Source organism: Trichosurus vulpecula, chromosome 4 (genome assembly GCF_011100635.1).
Source record: "Trichosurus vulpecula isolate mTriVul1 chromosome 4, mTriVul1.pri, whole genome shotgun sequence".
In the NCBI taxonomy this organism is placed as follows: domain Eukaryota; kingdom Metazoa; phylum Chordata; class Mammalia; order Diprotodontia; family Phalangeridae; genus Trichosurus; species Trichosurus vulpecula.
Window position 1 is genome coordinate 65,307,497 of NC_050576.1, and position 17,200 is coordinate 65,324,696.

The 17,200-nt window shown below is 37.6% G+C and overlaps 1 protein-coding gene across 4 annotated transcripts in view; it reads left to right on the top strand.

Moving 5' to 3' along the window:
* Positions 1-17,200, top strand: part of PRRC2C (proline rich coiled-coil 2C) — a 93,891-nt gene that overhangs the window by 15,403 nt on the left and 61,288 nt on the right. For all 4 annotated transcript variants that reach the window (XM_036758291.1, XM_036758292.1, XM_036758294.1 and 1 more), the window contains exons 2-3: positions 11,496-11,664; positions 16,274-16,451. In XM_036758291.1, coding sequence (XP_036614186.1) covers positions 11,550-11,664; positions 16,274-16,451 — 293 coding nt within the window. In that variant the 5' untranslated portion in view covers positions 11,496-11,549. The remainder of the gene's footprint in view (positions 1-11,495; positions 11,665-16,273; positions 16,452-17,200) is intronic.

A 17,200-nucleotide genomic window follows, 5' to 3' on the forward strand; every position in this document is an offset into this window, starting at 1 on the left:
CTTAAGAAATTCGGGTGGTGGGTAATGCTTTCCTTGGGAATTTTACTGATGAGTTTCATTTATTTCTATGGAATACCGTGTATTTAAATATTAAACTGTCTCGTGGAATAAGTCAAATCATGAATTAACAATGTCAAATATGTTCCTCCAGCCATCTGTGATATTAGGATAGTCAAAACAATATGTAATAATGTATTCTTAAACTAAGATAGCAATTGTAGTTCTCCATTTGTATAAATGGCTCTGCTTGCTCTTCATTAAGATTGTCCTTTGTTATTCCACCATTCCCTAAAGTGAAGTATTCCCACATTACAGTTTTTCTTCTACTTCTTGTATTCTACAAGAATATTTACATGCCTGTTTATCAGAGAATATCATTAGTACATAAGGGATTCCCATTAGAATTAGAAACCATTGGCTTGAAGCTATGTCTCCATTTCACACCACTTTTTGTTTTAAAAATATTAAATTCTCCATGTTACTTTTACAGCTGTCTTCATCCAAGTTTCTTGTTCCATGCATTTTTTTTAAGTTAGTGATCTTTTTTTTTTTTTAAGTACTTTTATTTTTATTTTGGCAACACCATTGCTAACCCTCCCTCAATTCCCTAAAATCCACGTTCTCTTTAACTAAGGAAGGGAAAAAAGGTCATTCCCCTCCCCGTCTTTTTTTTTTTTTTTTTTTACAACTTTGCCAGTCTGATCACAGGTGTGAAGTGATAGTTGTTTTCATTTGCGTTCCTCTAATTATTAGTCATGTATAGCTTTTTTTTTTCCCATGTGGGTATTGATAGCTTGGATTTCTTACTCAAAAATTGCCTATTCATATCCTTTGACCATTTATCAATTGGGGGATGGATAATGTTCTTATAAATACCTTAGATATTCTGGATACTTCTAGGTACCTTAGAAATGAGACCTGTATCAGAATTTTGCAGCAGTGATCCTCCCCAATTTCTTAGTTCTCTTCAGATTTTTGCTGTGGGAAAAAAAAATCCTTTTAATTTTAATGCATTCAAAATTGTCCACTTTGTGGGCCCTTTTTTTAATCTCTTATTTGTTTATGAACTCTTCCCCTATCCATAGATCTGACAGGAAATTTCTTTCATGTTACTCTAATTTGCTTATGTGATGTCACCATTTATGTTAAAATCATGTATTACTTTAGAACTTACTTGTTATGTGGTATGAGATGTTGATATATACCTAGTTTCTACTAGATCACTTTCATGTTTTCCCAACAGTTTTTGTCAAATAGTGAGTTCTTGTCCCAATAGCTGAGAACTTATCAAATACTAAGTTATTGCAACTCATTCTCTATATATTGTGTATCTAATCCGTTCTCTCATTTCGTCCCTCATACCAAATTGTTTTTTGATGATTACAGATTTGTAGTATAGTTTGAGATCTGTTACTGCTAGATCCCCTTCCCGCATTTCATTAATCCCTTTCAAGTTTTTAATATGGAAGACTTTTTCTTGCTTTTTCATTTCAGTGCTGCTATCATATAATGAATAGTAGGATCTGTCTGCTTGCTTGAAAGTTTTACATATCTATCCATCAAGCTGTAGGAGAGCTGAGGTTTGTTGAGGTAACCTTTTTGGGCCCTTTAGTTACCTGAAAAGACAGTTGTGAATGACTAGGGCTCAGGCTTGGTATGGAGCATTGTATAATGGGATGGGTGTTGAGGGTAATCTTAGCTTTGTGGAAGTTAAGAGACCTGCCTTCATTGTATCCTTCAAAGCAGGCATTAGAAATCACTTAAAACTTTTCTCTCAATATCCACAGTTACACTTGTACAACTTAACATGGTATGGAGATGGTACAGTGAATAAAACAACTGAATTTGGAGTCAGGAAGACCTGAGTTTGAATGCAACCTCACACACTGTATGACATTGGGCAAGTCACCCACTTTCTGCCTCAGTTTTTTTCATCTGTAAAATGAGAATGATAATAATAGCATCTACTTCCTGGAGTTATTATGAGGATCAAATGAGATAATATTTGTAAATAATTTTTCAGTACTTAAATGCTGGCTATCAATTGTTGATTTTGCATATAATTGTATAAGAAATGGTTCTTTTTGATCAGTTTAAAAAATTATTACCATTATATCAATGAAATAAAACAAACACTAAAGCAAAGACTAGGTTCATTATCACTACTTTGGAACCTAGTGATTCCACCCTAGTTCTTATAGTAAAGTCTCTTTTTCATTCTCATGGTCATTGCTCTAATTTGTGTCTTCATTACTTCTTATCTGACTGGACTATTCCAATGGCTTTTTAATATTGGTCATTCTGCTCTTTCCCCCATTCCTTCATCTAATCCAGCTATATCCACAAATGCCAGATTTAATCTTGCTCAGGTACAGCTCCGGTCTCTGTGACTAACCAGTGCCTGCTATAATTATTTAATGATATATATGTGTGTATATACTTAACTCCTCTTTATTGACATTTGAGACCCTGAATGAGGTTTCACTTTTGTCTTTACAGTTTTCATCTACTATCCTATTTATCTGAATTCTAAGTGATCTTCAAATTTTGGCCCCAGAACCTTTCACTCTATTTTTAAAATTACTTTCGTTACATATTTTCCAATTACATGTTTAAAAAAGCAGTCATTTTTAAGATTTTTGAATTCCAAATTCTCTCCTTCCCTCCCCCCCCTTAAACTTTTATTTTGATTATACATGTGAGGTCATACGTAATATTTCCATATTAGCCATGTTGCAAAAGATAACACAAACAACATGAAATGACAAAAATAAAGTTTTTTGTTTTTTTTAAAGTGCTTCAGTTTACATTGAGTTCATCATTTCTTTGGAGGTAGATACAATATTTTCCCCCAATTTTTAACATTGTTATTTAAAGTATTGAGTTCCAAATTCTATCCCTTCCCTCCTCCCTGAGAAGGTAAGCAGTCAGATGTAGGTTATATATGTGCAATTACATGAAGCATTTCCATATTAATCATTTTATACAAGAAGAATAAGAGAAAAAAATGAAAGTGAAAAATAGCATGCTTCAGTCTGTATTTAGTCAATATCAGTTCTTTCTCAGGAGGCATAGTATGCTTCATCAGTAGTCCTTTGGAGTTGTCTTGGATTATCGTATTGCTAAGAATAGCTAAGTCATTCACAGTTCACAGTTCAAACAGTTCACATTCACAGTTCAAACATCAAAAAAATTGCATTACTATGTACACCATTTTCCTGGTTCTGTTCACATCAATATGCATCAGTTCAAGTAAGTCTTTCCAGGTTTTTCTGAAGTCATCCTGCTTGTCATTATAGCACAATAATATTCCGTTACAGTCATATCCCACAGCTTGTTTAGCCATTCCCCAGTTGATGGGCATCCCTTTGATTTCCAATTCCTAGTTACCACAAAATGAGCTGCTATAAATATCTTTATACAAATAGGTCATTTCCCCCCTTTTTGGGATGTCTTTGGGATATAGACCCAGCAGTGGTATTGCTGGATCAAAGGGTAAGTCCAGTTTTATAATCTTTTGGGCATAGTGGTAGATAGCATTTTTATCATGAGTCCTTTGAAATTGTCTTAGATCATTGTCTTGATCAGAGTAGCTAAGTCTTTCGCAGTTGATCATCCTTATAATATAGCTGTTACTGTGTACAATTCTGGTTCTGCTCACTTTGTTTTTCATGAGTTCGTGAAAGTCTTCTCAGAAACCATCTTGCTTGTCATTTCATGGTGGTATTCTTGTCACAATAGTATTCTGTCACAACTTGTTCAACCCTTCTCTGATTGATGGGCATCCCCTTGATTTCAGATTCTTTCCCACCAAGAACTGTACTATGAATATTTTTTGTACACATAGGTTCTTTTCCCATTTCTTTCATCTCTTTGGGAAACAGACCTAGTAGTGATACTACTGGGCCAAACAAAAGGTATACAGTTTTATAGCCCTTTGGGCATGGTTCCAAATTGTTCTCCAGAGTGGTTTGGACTAGTGCACAACTCTACCAACAATGCATTACTGTCCCAATTTTTCTGTATCCCCTCCGGTACTTGTCATTTTCCTTTTCTGTCATGTTAGCAGCCCTCACTCTTAAAATTTATTGAGCACCTCTTCCCCTTTGATTGATTAATGTGGGTTATACCTATCCATATTTGCCATGTTAGAAATTTAAATGTCTGTTATCATCAAAATAAATTTTACCTTAAAGATCCCGTGAAAAAGTTTTATATAAATCCCCAGGGTTCCCTGAATCATACTTTTGAGAACTGCTAGTCTAAGCTAACTAGACTACTTAGTATTTCTTCTTTATTCTTTCTTGACTACACCTCTTTTTCCCATTTGGTTCAACAGGCATTGATATTGGATGCTTGGTGTTAGTAATATTTGACTAATGCTTAAGAGACTATAGTTGACTAATGCCTGGACTATAGTAGATGCTTAAGAAGTGCTTGCTTAAGGAGATTCAAAGACAAAAATGAATCAGTACCTGTTCTCAAGGAGCTTACATTCATTTGCAGAGAAACTGTGTTTGCATAGAAGACTAAATACAAAATAATTTCATCTGGAAGAAAGGAAGAGAGAATAGAAAGATAACTGCTATCAAGCAGAATAGAAAACACATAATTGTCCCACCGTGTGTGTGTGTGTGTGTGTGTGTGTGTGTGTGTGTGTTTCCAGTCCAAAAATTGGTTGATAACCTTTTGTCATGTAATTATTGTATGATATAATTAATTCTGTTCATCAAGACGCTTAAAAGATTAAACAAAGCAGCAGTGTATTCACCAGTGGCATATGGATATACATTTCTCTGCCTATCTCTAGAATTCTCAGTGTGAATTGTCTATATTCAATTTTAGCATATATTCATGAGTGTATCCTAATCTTGCACCAAAGGCAGTTTAGCAATAAGTGATTTTTAAGTAACACCAACTCAATGGGTGGGGGGGGGGAAGCTTCACATAATGGTCACACCCCACCTTTTTTGCAAAATTTTTGACATAAATCTGGAACGATTAGGCAGTGAAATACTGTAAGAGAATGCAATAGTCAGCGCCCATTTATTGACCGCTGTAAGAAAAGACAGTATGGTATCTGGTTTTGCTCCCACAGAAGCTTTCCATATAGCTGAGTTAAAGTTTACCTACCAAGACAATGGCCAGCTAGGGATCAGGGAAGCTAGAGGGGTTGAATCAGTCCAAGCTTATCATGTCAGTTCAAGGGTTAGGTCCTGGTTAAGGGTCCAGGTCTACTAATCTGCATAATTTACATATGTTAAAGAGGGAAGGTAAAGAATGTAGACTAATCCTAACTCAGACAGGGAAGATAGAACTAATTAACTTCATTTTTGCTTCTGTATCCTTATTATCTTACCTGTATAAACTGTATAACTTAAGAAAGCTATGTAAAAAAAAGAATGTAAACTAACCGTAACTCAAACAGGAGTGGAGGAGCTGGTTACCCTCACTCCTACTGCTGTATTGGTGTGAGTGTTGCTAGTGAGCGCTGTACCCGTGCTCTCGAGGAGTGTAATAAATGCCTTCCTCTGCCCACTTTGGTTCTGAGTTCTTTGGGTGAGAATGGTCAAATCACATGGATCTTCCTAAGGTTATGCTACCAGGAAAGCAATGAGCTGTGGAAGCACATCTTGGGCTAATTTCCTGACCCTGTCTTGGTGAGTCCTGTGATCCCCACTGCAGTGTTAAAGGGGCTACCACTTGGGATTTCCCTGGGGAACTCTGTGGTTTACACAGCGTTCTTAAGGGGCCATCATTTGGGTCTTCCTTAGGGTCTAACCTCTAGGAAGCCGTGTGATCCCTACAGATAAAGGGGTGCTACCACTTGGTCTTCCTCTGGGAGCCTTGCAGTCTGCACAGCCTTCCTTAGGGATTATCATGTGGTTCTTTCTCAGGGCCTGACCCTGCCTAGGGAAGTTCTGTGATCCCCATAGACTAAGGGACCATCACTTGGTTCTTCCTCAGGGCTTTGGCCCTACCCAGGAAGTCCGGTGATCCCCAAAACCTCGTTTCTCACACCACCCACCCAAGTGCCCAATGATTTGGGCCTCTGCTTAGGATACCAAGACAACAGGAAACAGTCCTTGCCCTCAAGGAATGCACACTTTGTACTTAGAGATATACATAGAGAAAGAAATACACGATACTTGAAAAGTAATTTCTGGGGAGAAGGCACAAGTTAACAACTCTTCAGCCAGGTCAGTTCTACCTTAGGGTTCAAATTTTCGAATATATTAGCATCCCCAGGATCATGATCTTTACCATCAAAATCTTGGCTGAAAACACTTTCAAATGACCACTTCATGAGACTTCCTAAATCATCTTTCCCCTCCCCACTCCACCCCCCCAAACAGAAAGTAGATGGTGAGGGTTGAGTGTTCCCCTACTCTTTATTTCTTTTTCCAAATAATTTGACATTTGAATCACTCCTAAGGCCACACCACCTTATTCACCTTCTGTAAATTAGAAGCTCTTTGCTAGCAGTTACTGGCTTATTCCTTTTTGTTTGTCTTGTATCATCTGACATACTGCTTTGCACATTAATAGGCACTTAAATGATTTTTTTTTGGCTGGAATTTTCAGTTATCAGAATTATTAGGTGCCTAGGAAGAACAATTAATTGTTGAAGTTCCTGTAGCTGCTGTGCTAAAAAAGATGAACTGAAATTTCAAACATTGTGTTTGCATTGAATGAACTGTCCTTACGCTTTTTTTTGTTCTTGAACATGCATTACCTTTTCAAGTAATGAAAATTGGTTTTACCTGGGCTGTCTTTTTTTATGATGGCGTAGCAATCTGTTTTCTTCTAGGGATGAATGGGAGTGGGGGAAAGGGAGAGAGGGGAATAGACCAGGGCACCTTAACAACTGGTATGGAAACCCAGCCATGTTACAGAAGTTGACCACTTTGTAATTTATAGGTGTAGAGACTTGCCTGGGGGGCTAGTGAGAGATATTGAGTGATTTGTCTGTCATTATAAAGTCAGTTTGTTTCAGAGGTATGACTAGTGCAGTCTTCCTTGCTACTATATGTAAGACATGTCTCTTCCATCTCTTCTTTGTTTTTGTACTTACTGTACCTCATACCTGGAGTGTTCTCTCCCTTCACCTCTACCTCTTAGTTTCCCAGACTTCCTTCAAGACTTAAGCACATATCCCACCCTTTTTCAAGATGTCTCTTCTGATCTGTTCCAGTGCTAAAACTTTCCCCTTTCAGATTACCTTATATACTCTGTGTCTGTACCGTGATACTTACATGTCTCTCTTGTTAGAATGTACATTCTTGGAGAACAAGGATTATGTTTTTTCCTTTCTTCGTTGCCCCCCCACCCCTTCATATCTTCAACCCTTAACACAGTGTCTACATAGTAAGAGCTTAATAAGTGTTTATTGATTGACTCACCATGTCATACTACCTCTCAAGGATGGATATACTATAACTCTTGGTTTGTGTACAATTACAGATATAACGCAAATGATACATTTTACAATATCATTTTTTAAAATTACTTTTTAGATTATGTATTATGAAATAGATTTATCTTTATGATTATGATTTGCTTAATCTACTATTGAAAAAGCAGGCATCAGTAGTCAGGAAATATAGTCCAGAAGTATGTTGGGACACCAGCTGGGAATTAGAAATTGTTGATGATCTATGGGAAATAGTTCTGGTATTTTGATAGTTTTTATTTTCATCTCCCCTTGCTCTTGGACTTCACAAAAAGAATGTCTTGAGAAATAATAATTCGTACTTCTCTGGGACCTGATTTCCTCACTAGATGCAGAACTACAGGATCGGAGTTGAAAGGGATCTCAGGGATCATCTAGTGCAATCCCAGTCATTTTATAAATGAGAAAACTGGTTACAGAAGTATTAAGTAGTAAACCTAGGTATTGAGCCAGGTATTCTGAGAGCGCTGCATCATGCCGCCCTCCATAATTAGTTGAAAGGAACCTCAGAGATAATCTGGTCCAATCTGCGCTTGGACAGGCATCCCCTCTCCATTTTGAAAAGTGTTTAGTGTTCACATAAACACTTCTGATTAGAAGGAACCCATAACTTTCTAAAACATCCTGTTCCACAACCTCCCCTGGCCTAGACGCAGTCTCATTAGAGGACACTCTTGAGAGTTGCTTCCCCATTCCCATTGCTACTCAGGCAACAGGTTCCTTCCTCCTGTGGGACTTCACTATGTCTTTTTCTGTGGTTTTCATCATCTCAGTGGCCCTCTGTGGCATCCATCTTCTTATTCCAGACCTATTTCCTTACGGTCTTGAATCCAGTTCCACCAGCCCTAGCATTCATAAAGGCAGAACTTAGTGGGGTTGGGGAGAGGCAGCTTGGATGGAGATGGGAATTAGATGAATGACAATTTAACTGCCCTGTTTTAACCTTGGCTAGACCCAGTGCACAAATGGGTGGTGGATCTCGGATAAAAACTCAGATTGTGGAAAGAATGGACATCTCTTCTACTTGGAATATATTCCTTCCATAACAAGGTGCCCCATGATGAGAGGATCTGACTAGCTGACACAGGTTTTGAGGACTTGAACTGTGCCTTGGAAGAATTTCACTTATCTGTACATAAACACAAAGAATCATAGATATAAAAGTACGAGGCAGAGTTAAAATGATGGTCTAATATTAATAAATCTAGGAATTAGGCATAGGCATGGTGGAAAATATTTGGATGAAGTCAAATTGAGGCAAAAACAGAAGTATTTTCATTGGCCAAAATACACACCATCTGGACAAAAATAGGAAGTAAATGAGGAATTCAAGAAACAGATTATAAGCCCAGGACAGAATCATGGTGTGGTTTGATGGGAGGACTTCGGTTGTCCAGGTAGCCTAGATTTCTCTCTCAAAACTAGAGCAGTTAATAAATTCTTGACATGATTTAATGATGTTATTTTTTAAAATATGGGGTAACTAAGGTAGCTTCTATATCAGACCTGATCCTTACTAACAAAGTAAAAACTGGGGTTAAAAAATTATGGCAATTATAAGGTGGGATCAGTTCAGCAGGAAACATTTCCTCCTAAATTTGTGATAATAAAGACATGGGAAGCTGAACATATACGGACATGTATCCTAGATTTGGTCAGAGGTTTCAGAAATCAGAGAAAGGCTGATATATATACTTAATATAAAATTACATAGGTTAATTCTTCCAGGTATATCAGCCCAGAAGGGATGAAACATCTTTAACAAAATTCTGAAAGTACACACACACACACACACACACCACACACACTATCCCCACAAGGAGAAAAGAGCTAAAAAGGCAGTGATATACAGCCAACTTGGATTCTTAAGAGTTGTGTACAAGAAGACCCAGTGGTGGAGGGATGTAGAGGGTCAGCTCTGAGAAAGTCCATTCTGGGATAAGATACAGGCTAGAGGCCTGTTCTTACCCTTGGGCTGATAACTTGGCATGGGAGCTCTCTGTCCCCCACCTTGGCATACACATGCTGCTCAGGATGAAGGCTCTTCAAGCCTCCTTGGTACACAGGTACACATGTGCTCTCTCCAAAACCCTCATGCCACATGCGTGCTAAATACCACCTGTGGGCTATTAAGGCAATATTGTTTAAGGCAAAAGGGAACAAAAGCAGGAGGAAGTCATGCATTATGCAAATGCCTTGCACGTGGATTTGATTCAGCTTGCCTAAAAGGGTATATAAGCCCTGTCCCTCAGATTAATAAATGGAGCTGTTCTTTACTTTCCTCTCCCACCTGGCCGTGTTTTGTGTTTTTTCTTTTCACTCTCCACGGCATTCGGCCATCTCAGGCCATTTTGGCACCACAGCCTCTGGCAGCAGAGCTATAGATACCAAAAAGTATGTCAAGGCATCATCTTTGAAGCATAATAAGTCCCAGAATGAGCTGAGATTGGTGAGAATTTAGGCTGGTGAAATGATTGTTTTTAACTATAGTGAGGGCGGTTAGATAAGAATGTAATAAAAGTTTGAGAAAAGGTGGACGTGAATTTTTTTTTTGCTTTTTTTTCTCTGCCAAGGAGAATATTAAGATCAGAGAAGAAAGGATAAAAATCACTGATTGTGTATTGTTTCCAAGATAAATGGGGAAATAGTAAGAGCTCCTAACTGCCCTTGATAAACTACATTACAGGTGACTGAAAGAAGTGGCAAGTGTGATTGTTAGGCATTGTCAGTGATCTTTGAAAGATTCTGGCAAATGGGAGAGGTGTCATAGACCTAGAGAAAAGTATATGTCTGGTTTTCCAAATAAGGGGTAGTGTTACATGCAAACTAGAGGTGGTAGATTTGACTTCAAATCCTGGCAAAATTCTAGAATTATTAAAGGGATGATTTGTGAAAAGTAATTGGTGATCTGTAACAAACTATCATAGCCTCATGTCAAGAACAGTACCTGCCAGAATAATTTCATCTCCTTGCTTCCATACTTTCCCTTCCCCACCCCCACCCTTCAACCCTTAAACTAAACTGATAGCTCAGGGAAATGCTAGGGATATCATTTACCTAGATTTTTTAAAAGTATTAACAAAATGATACTGTTATGGACAAGATGAAGAGCTATAGGTTAGAAAAGGAATAGTTAGGTAGATTCAGAAGTGATTGAATAGTTTTACCCAAAGAGTAATTATCAACAGTTTCATGTCAGACTGGAAGCATATCTCCAGATTGTCATGTGCTAGGGTTCTATCCTTGGATCTTATGCTGTTTAACATTGTTATCAGTGACCAGTCCATCAACCAACATTTACTAAGTGCCTACTATGTTCCAGGCACTGGGGAAGGTATGATTGAAATAATCCCTTCTCTCAAGAAGCTTACACTCTAAAGGGAGGAAAAACAAGGGCCTATACTTACTTTCAAGTGGTCTGCAGTGTCTCTTGTATGTAGTATGTTTGGTGAATTGAATGAAAAAGTCAGGCCACTTAAAACAACATTTAAATTGCTTTATTAACTGATAAATTACTAACCAATTAAGCTTTTAAGTGTAATTTTTGACTCAGGTTTACACCTGGAACTTCAGAAGTCATCTAGTCTAACTTCCTTTTTTACAGATAGGGAAACTGAGGTCTAGAAGAGTGGTGTCTTGTTCAAAGTCCTACAAGTAGTATCATAGCATAATTTGAAATCAAGACCTCTATCCAGTTGTACTGCTTCTAATTACAAAATATCCTCATTAGAAATATGAAATTCTTAAAAGTTTATTTCATCTGAGACATTCTATGAAATACAAAATACACCTTTAAATTTTATAGCTCATTTGGTGTTTTGCTTTCTGTACAGACTTTAAAGAAAGTAGGGTTTTGCCTGATTCATTGGCTTAGCGTAGTATGTATTCATTAAGGGAATTTTTTTTTTTTTTGCTCATATGTAGAATTTGTCATTGAAGGGTTATTTTGGCCTCTGATAAATCTAGAGTATTTACTGTGACTCATAATCTTGTCTTTAAATTTATCAGCCTAATTTTTTTTTCCCTTTTTTATATGTTGAAGATTGGTTTTAAGGGGTGAGGCAAGAGGTTCTGGACTCGATGAGTTTCCACCGAAATGTCGGAGAAGTCAGGCCAGAGCACAAAAGCAAAGGATGGGAAAACAAAGTATACAACACTCAGTCTATTTAATACTTACAAGGGAAAATCACTAGAAACTCAGAAGACTACAGGTAAGTGAAGTGCCTTCCATATGTGTGTGTTCGTTTCTATATAGCCAAATCTATATAAACTATTATACACTCACTCGTGTACACACATGGTTTGCCCAGTGTTTGTTTTATATTCCCTATACATCAAATGAGGCATTGAATCTCATTTAAGGTAAGTATCATTATTTATATACAAGATCATAAAGTTCATCTCAGAGGGGAAAAGGCAAGAAAGTCTTCCTGGAGATGAAGTTTTAAGGAGCGGGTAAGGACATTCTAGGTATGGGGACAAGCCATTGCAAAGGCACTGGGGAATATCTGGAGAAAAATAGAAGGCAGAGGACTGCAAAGAACTAGGTTGTGAAGGACCTTAAAAGCTAAAAAGAGTATTTTATATTTTATATGGGGAGGTAATAGGAAATCTTTGGAGCTTATAAATAGCGACATGACATAGTCAGACTTGTGCTTCAGGAAAATTTTTGCAGGATAAGCTTCAAGTGGGGAGACACCTGAGAAAGACCAACCAGAATGCTGTTGCAATTGTGAACTGATGTTGGGCTATCTCAGCTCTCATGAATTCAATCATCATCTCTATATAAATGAGTCTCAGATCTGTTTACACAGTCCTCTTTCTCCTGACCTCAAGTCTTGTATCTCAAACTAGATATTCCACAAGTATCTTAAACTCACCATGTCCAAAATGAGTATTTCCTTCCTTCTCCCCCAGCCTTTCCCTCTTCTTAACTTTTTTGTTATTGTCAAGAGAACAACCGTTTTGCAAGTCACCCTGCCATGTAGCTTAAATATTGTCCTTAAAAAGGGAAAAAATTCTAACGATTCCAAGAAGACGTAGACAGTAATATAACAATAGCAGGAGATTTTCATGTCCCTCACTCAGTTTTGGACAAGTCTAACATAAGATAAAAGGGGAAATATAGAATTGAATAAGTTACTGAAAAAACTAGAGCAAAAATACTCGATGTGTCTTGTAAATGGAACTGCTAAGTAACATGAATTTTTCAGCACCATATGCGACTTATACAAAACTTGATCTCTTTCAGACACAATAGCAAGCAAATATAAAAAGGCAGAAATAGTAAACACATCATTTATAGATCATAACAATAAAAATAATAATCAGTGCAGTGAGCACAAAGAAGACACAAACCCAAATGGAAAGAAAGGATAATAATGAAACGGCATACCAGAACTCTGGGGATGAAACAACACAGTCTTCAGGAGAAAAATTATATCCCCAACAGCATACATTAACAAAGTAGAAAAGGAGGAGGGGATTAATGAATTGAATATGCATTTTTAAAATTATATGGCCAACAAGCAAGCACAGAGGATATATTGAAAGAAGAGAAATAGATAAATCAGAAAGCAAAGGGCTGTAGAAATCATAACAAAACATAATCAAAAGCTGCTTTTTTGAAGAAGATAAAATTGATAAACCTTTTGCCATCCTGATTAAAATGAAAAGAGCAGAGAGTTAACAAAATAGCAAATGAACAAGGTGAAATTACAACCAAACCACAAGAAGTGTAGAAAAAAAATTTGCCAGAACCTACTATGTGCAGTTATATACCGCCAAAACTGAGAAGAGTACTTTCAAAAAATATAAATACCCAAACTAACAAAAGACCAAATTGGTGTCTTTTGAATAATACTGTCTCAGAAAAAGAAATAAAACTAACTGTAGTTACCAAAGAAAATAAAAACCTCTTGGTCCTTGTGGGCTCACAGCAGAATTTTATTAAACTTTAAAGATCAATTAGTATCAATACTACACAAATTATTCTCAAAAATTGAGACATAAAGCGCCATAATAGATAGCTTTTTTGAGATACAGAACTGTAGACCAATACAATAAATGTTGTTTCAAACATTTTAAATAAATTGCTGTCAGATGGACGTTAGCAGTTTATTCAAGACATCATTTGCCATGACAAAGCAGGATTTGTACCAGGGATACAAGAATGGTTCAACATTAGAAAAGCATTCAATGTAGTCATACTAAAACAAAAATATCCACAACCACATGATTATCTCAACAAATTCAGACAAATCCTTTGACAGAGTACAGTACTCATTTATGCTTTAAAAAAACCAACTTCCAGTCTTCATAACTTTCCTCCCTGCCATTTACTGTCCATTGGCTGACTCTCATACCTAGAAGATGTTCACTCTTGATCTGTCTCTTCGTTTCTTTGATTTCCTTCAAGTCTTAGCTAAAATCCTGCCTTCTGCAAAAAACCTTTACTGATTTCCCTTAATGCTATTGTCTTCCTTCTAAAATTATTTCCAATTTATACTCTCTGCATCTTGTACATAGCTGTATGCATGTCATCTAGTTAGACTGTGAACTCCTTTGGGCAGAGACTGTTTTGCTTTCTTTGGATTCCCAGAGCTTAGCACAGTACTTGGAACACATAATAGTAAGTGCTTAATAAATTCTTCTTGAGTACACAAAGATAATAGTTCACTCAGTGGAGAAAACAGGACATACAAGAGATGGTATGGAACACTAGGTTTTTACAAATAGAATTGGGAATCATCTAGAGAGGAGGGTCCTAGACAGATCCTTGGAGGCCATCCAAGATTAGTGGGCATGACCTGAATGAAAATCCGGCAAAGGAGACTGAGAAAGAGTGATCAGACAGAAGAGGGAACCAGGAAGAGAGTTGTGTCATGAAAACCTAAGGAGGAGAAAATAACCAGGAGGAAGATTACTTGACAAGATCAAAGGATGTAAAGAGATTGAAAAAGATGTGGATTGAGAAAAGGCCATTGGCAATTAAGAATTCATTGGATTTTGGAATTGAACATCATTTGAAGGATATGAGGCTATAAGCCAGATTACAGAGTTTAGTAGCAAGTGAGAAGATAGGAAGTAGGGGCAGCTATAGTATAGGCAACCTCCAAGGAGTTTACCGAAGAAGAGGAGAGATAGAGGGTAGTAGGTAGCTGTGTGTTTGTCCTTCGTTTTTGAAGAGGACCACGACATCAGAGAAATGATGACATGACTTACAGTTGACTTTGATTTGAGTGAGGGAGGGCTGTGCAAGGTTACCAGCCCCACTTTCTCCTCCAGAGCCTTCCAGATCCAGTGACCATTCATCATGACTAGAGATGGCCCAGGATGCAATGGGAGTCCCTGGCCCTTTTAGGCTAAGGCCTTTTAAGATGCTCACTTAGAGTGAGGTAACGCCCATTCATTGAATAGGCTTCTTTAAGAAGTGGTTCAAGGGATGGCCCCTTTAATTTGGGAGGGTGGGGTGGAGTGAGGATAATTGGATCATGTGAGGTTTTCTGAAGGATAAGGATGTATGTTTGTAGGGAATAGGGAAAATATTGAGAGAGAGTAGAGAGAATGAAGGTAATAATGGGAACTGCCTTCTAGAGAAGATGGGATGGGATGGGACGGGACGGGACGGGACGGGACGGGACGGGACGGGACGGGGAGTGCATATAGTAAAGGGATTTGCTTTGGCAAGGAGCCTGTCTCTTGTGAGAACCAGGGCAAAGGAAGGAGGAGGTAGTGGACAAAGATAAAAATCTGAGTGATGTGCAATAAGGAGGGGATAAAAAGGAGCTCTTGGTTAATGGCCTCAATTTTTTCATTGAAGTATGAGGTGAAGGCCTTAGCTGACATAGGGTAGGTGGGGAAGGAGCTGCATTGGGGAGCTCCAGGAAGGAGGGGAAAGGTTTGGAATAGCTAGGACTGGGGCAGGGGGAATTGGGTTTGTAGGTTGTGAATTTTTTGTTTTGATTTTGTTTTTGTTTGTGAGTGCAATAGCAGACAAGTTATAGAAATGTAGAGGCTTTGCCTTATAGTGAGGGCCCAGTTGAGATTATGTAAGATAAATTTGTAGTGGAACTCGTTTACCTGATTTTGAAATTTCTCCAGGAGGAAAAGAGACACCCATGTGGTGTGAGAAATCCAAGGTAAGGGTTTGGCAGGGCTTGGTCAGTCATGGGAGAAAGGGGCAGGACGGGAGATTTAAGAGTAGAGGATATTGAATTGAACTGAAATGATTTCATGGAGAGGATAGAGATGGGGAAGGGAGGAAAAAATGGCATGAAGTGATTGGAGGTCACGGCAGGGAAGATCAAGGTTAGAGGTCATGTGTAGCAAAAGTTTGAATGATAAAGACTTGTGATCCAATGAAGAAATTTCAGTTTATGAACGTGGAAGTGGAATCTTGTGGATGATAGCCAGATCATTTCTGTGTGTGTGGAATGGAATAGAGGAGCAGGTCATAGGAATTGAGTAGCTAAAGGTATACTGGGTTAGGGTATTTGATCCTTTGGGAATGGAAATGTCAGTTGTTGATTGCAGTGATTTTTCTTAGTAATCAGTCAGCAAGCATTTATTAAATGCTTACTTATGTGCCATGTACTGTGCTAAGTTCTAGAAGAAAAAAACACCTTTCCTTGGCGCCCCTTTCCCCCCACATGCCTGCGCTTTTAAGAAGTGTCATGATCATCAGTGGTTTAAAATCCCTACTTATCCAGCATTATTTGCATGTGCTTTATTGAAATTTCACATATTCCAATAATATTTGGAAAGTAAAACAAATGAAATAGAAATGCAGAAACTAATCCAGTTTCATTGATCTTATAGTTGCTGCCCGTCATGGATTGCAGAGTCTGGGAAAAGTTGCTATTTCTCGGCGTATGCCCCCACCTGCCAACCTCCCCAGTCTCAAGGCAGAGAACAAAGGCAATGATCCCAATGTGAACATTGTTCCTAAAGACGGTACAGGGTGGGCATCTAAACAGGAACAACATGAAGAAGAAAAGTAAGTTTACAATAGTATACCTTTTAGGAAGGAATATGGATTCTTAAAGTTCAGGAACATTTTTTTTCTGACAGTTTTTGCTTATTCCTATGAATTAGATTGAAAAAAGATTGAATACATTTCCTTTTGCACAGAAATATTAATTGTGTATTGAATTATGTTGATTGGATCATTAAGCTAAATAACTAACTTATTTCTTATGGCCTGTGACCTTGAACACTTACATTTCCCTGGATTCATCCTTAGAGCAGTGTTTTTTATCGGACTCTGGCACCTTAGAGTGCCATATGTTGTAAATTTGACTGTTTTTCCAAATACTATCAAAGACTTACTGCTTTGTACTTGTTAGTCATAGTGAACTAATTGTTTTAAGAAATAATTGTGGGTTAGTAGTGGCACTTAGCTGACAGCACCACAGGACTAGATTTTTTTCTTGGTCCTTTGTTATATCTTAAAGATGGCATTATACTTTCTTTACTCTTTAATGATACTAATTGCATTAATGCGTTGTAAATTAATGTGTTGTAAATGTGTTGTCCTTCACAATGCCATTACTGCTTAGTTAACGACTCACAGGGAATGATCATGTAGCCTTCCTTGCTAACCTCATTTTATGCCTTCTTAAGCTATTTAAGGTAACAGTGGCTTTCTTTAAAATGATCCATAACAAATGATATTTCTCCTTGTGGTTGTTATGCAAGGATCATGGTAAAGTAGAAGGTAAGGTTTTTAAGGCGTTTTCTTTGCTT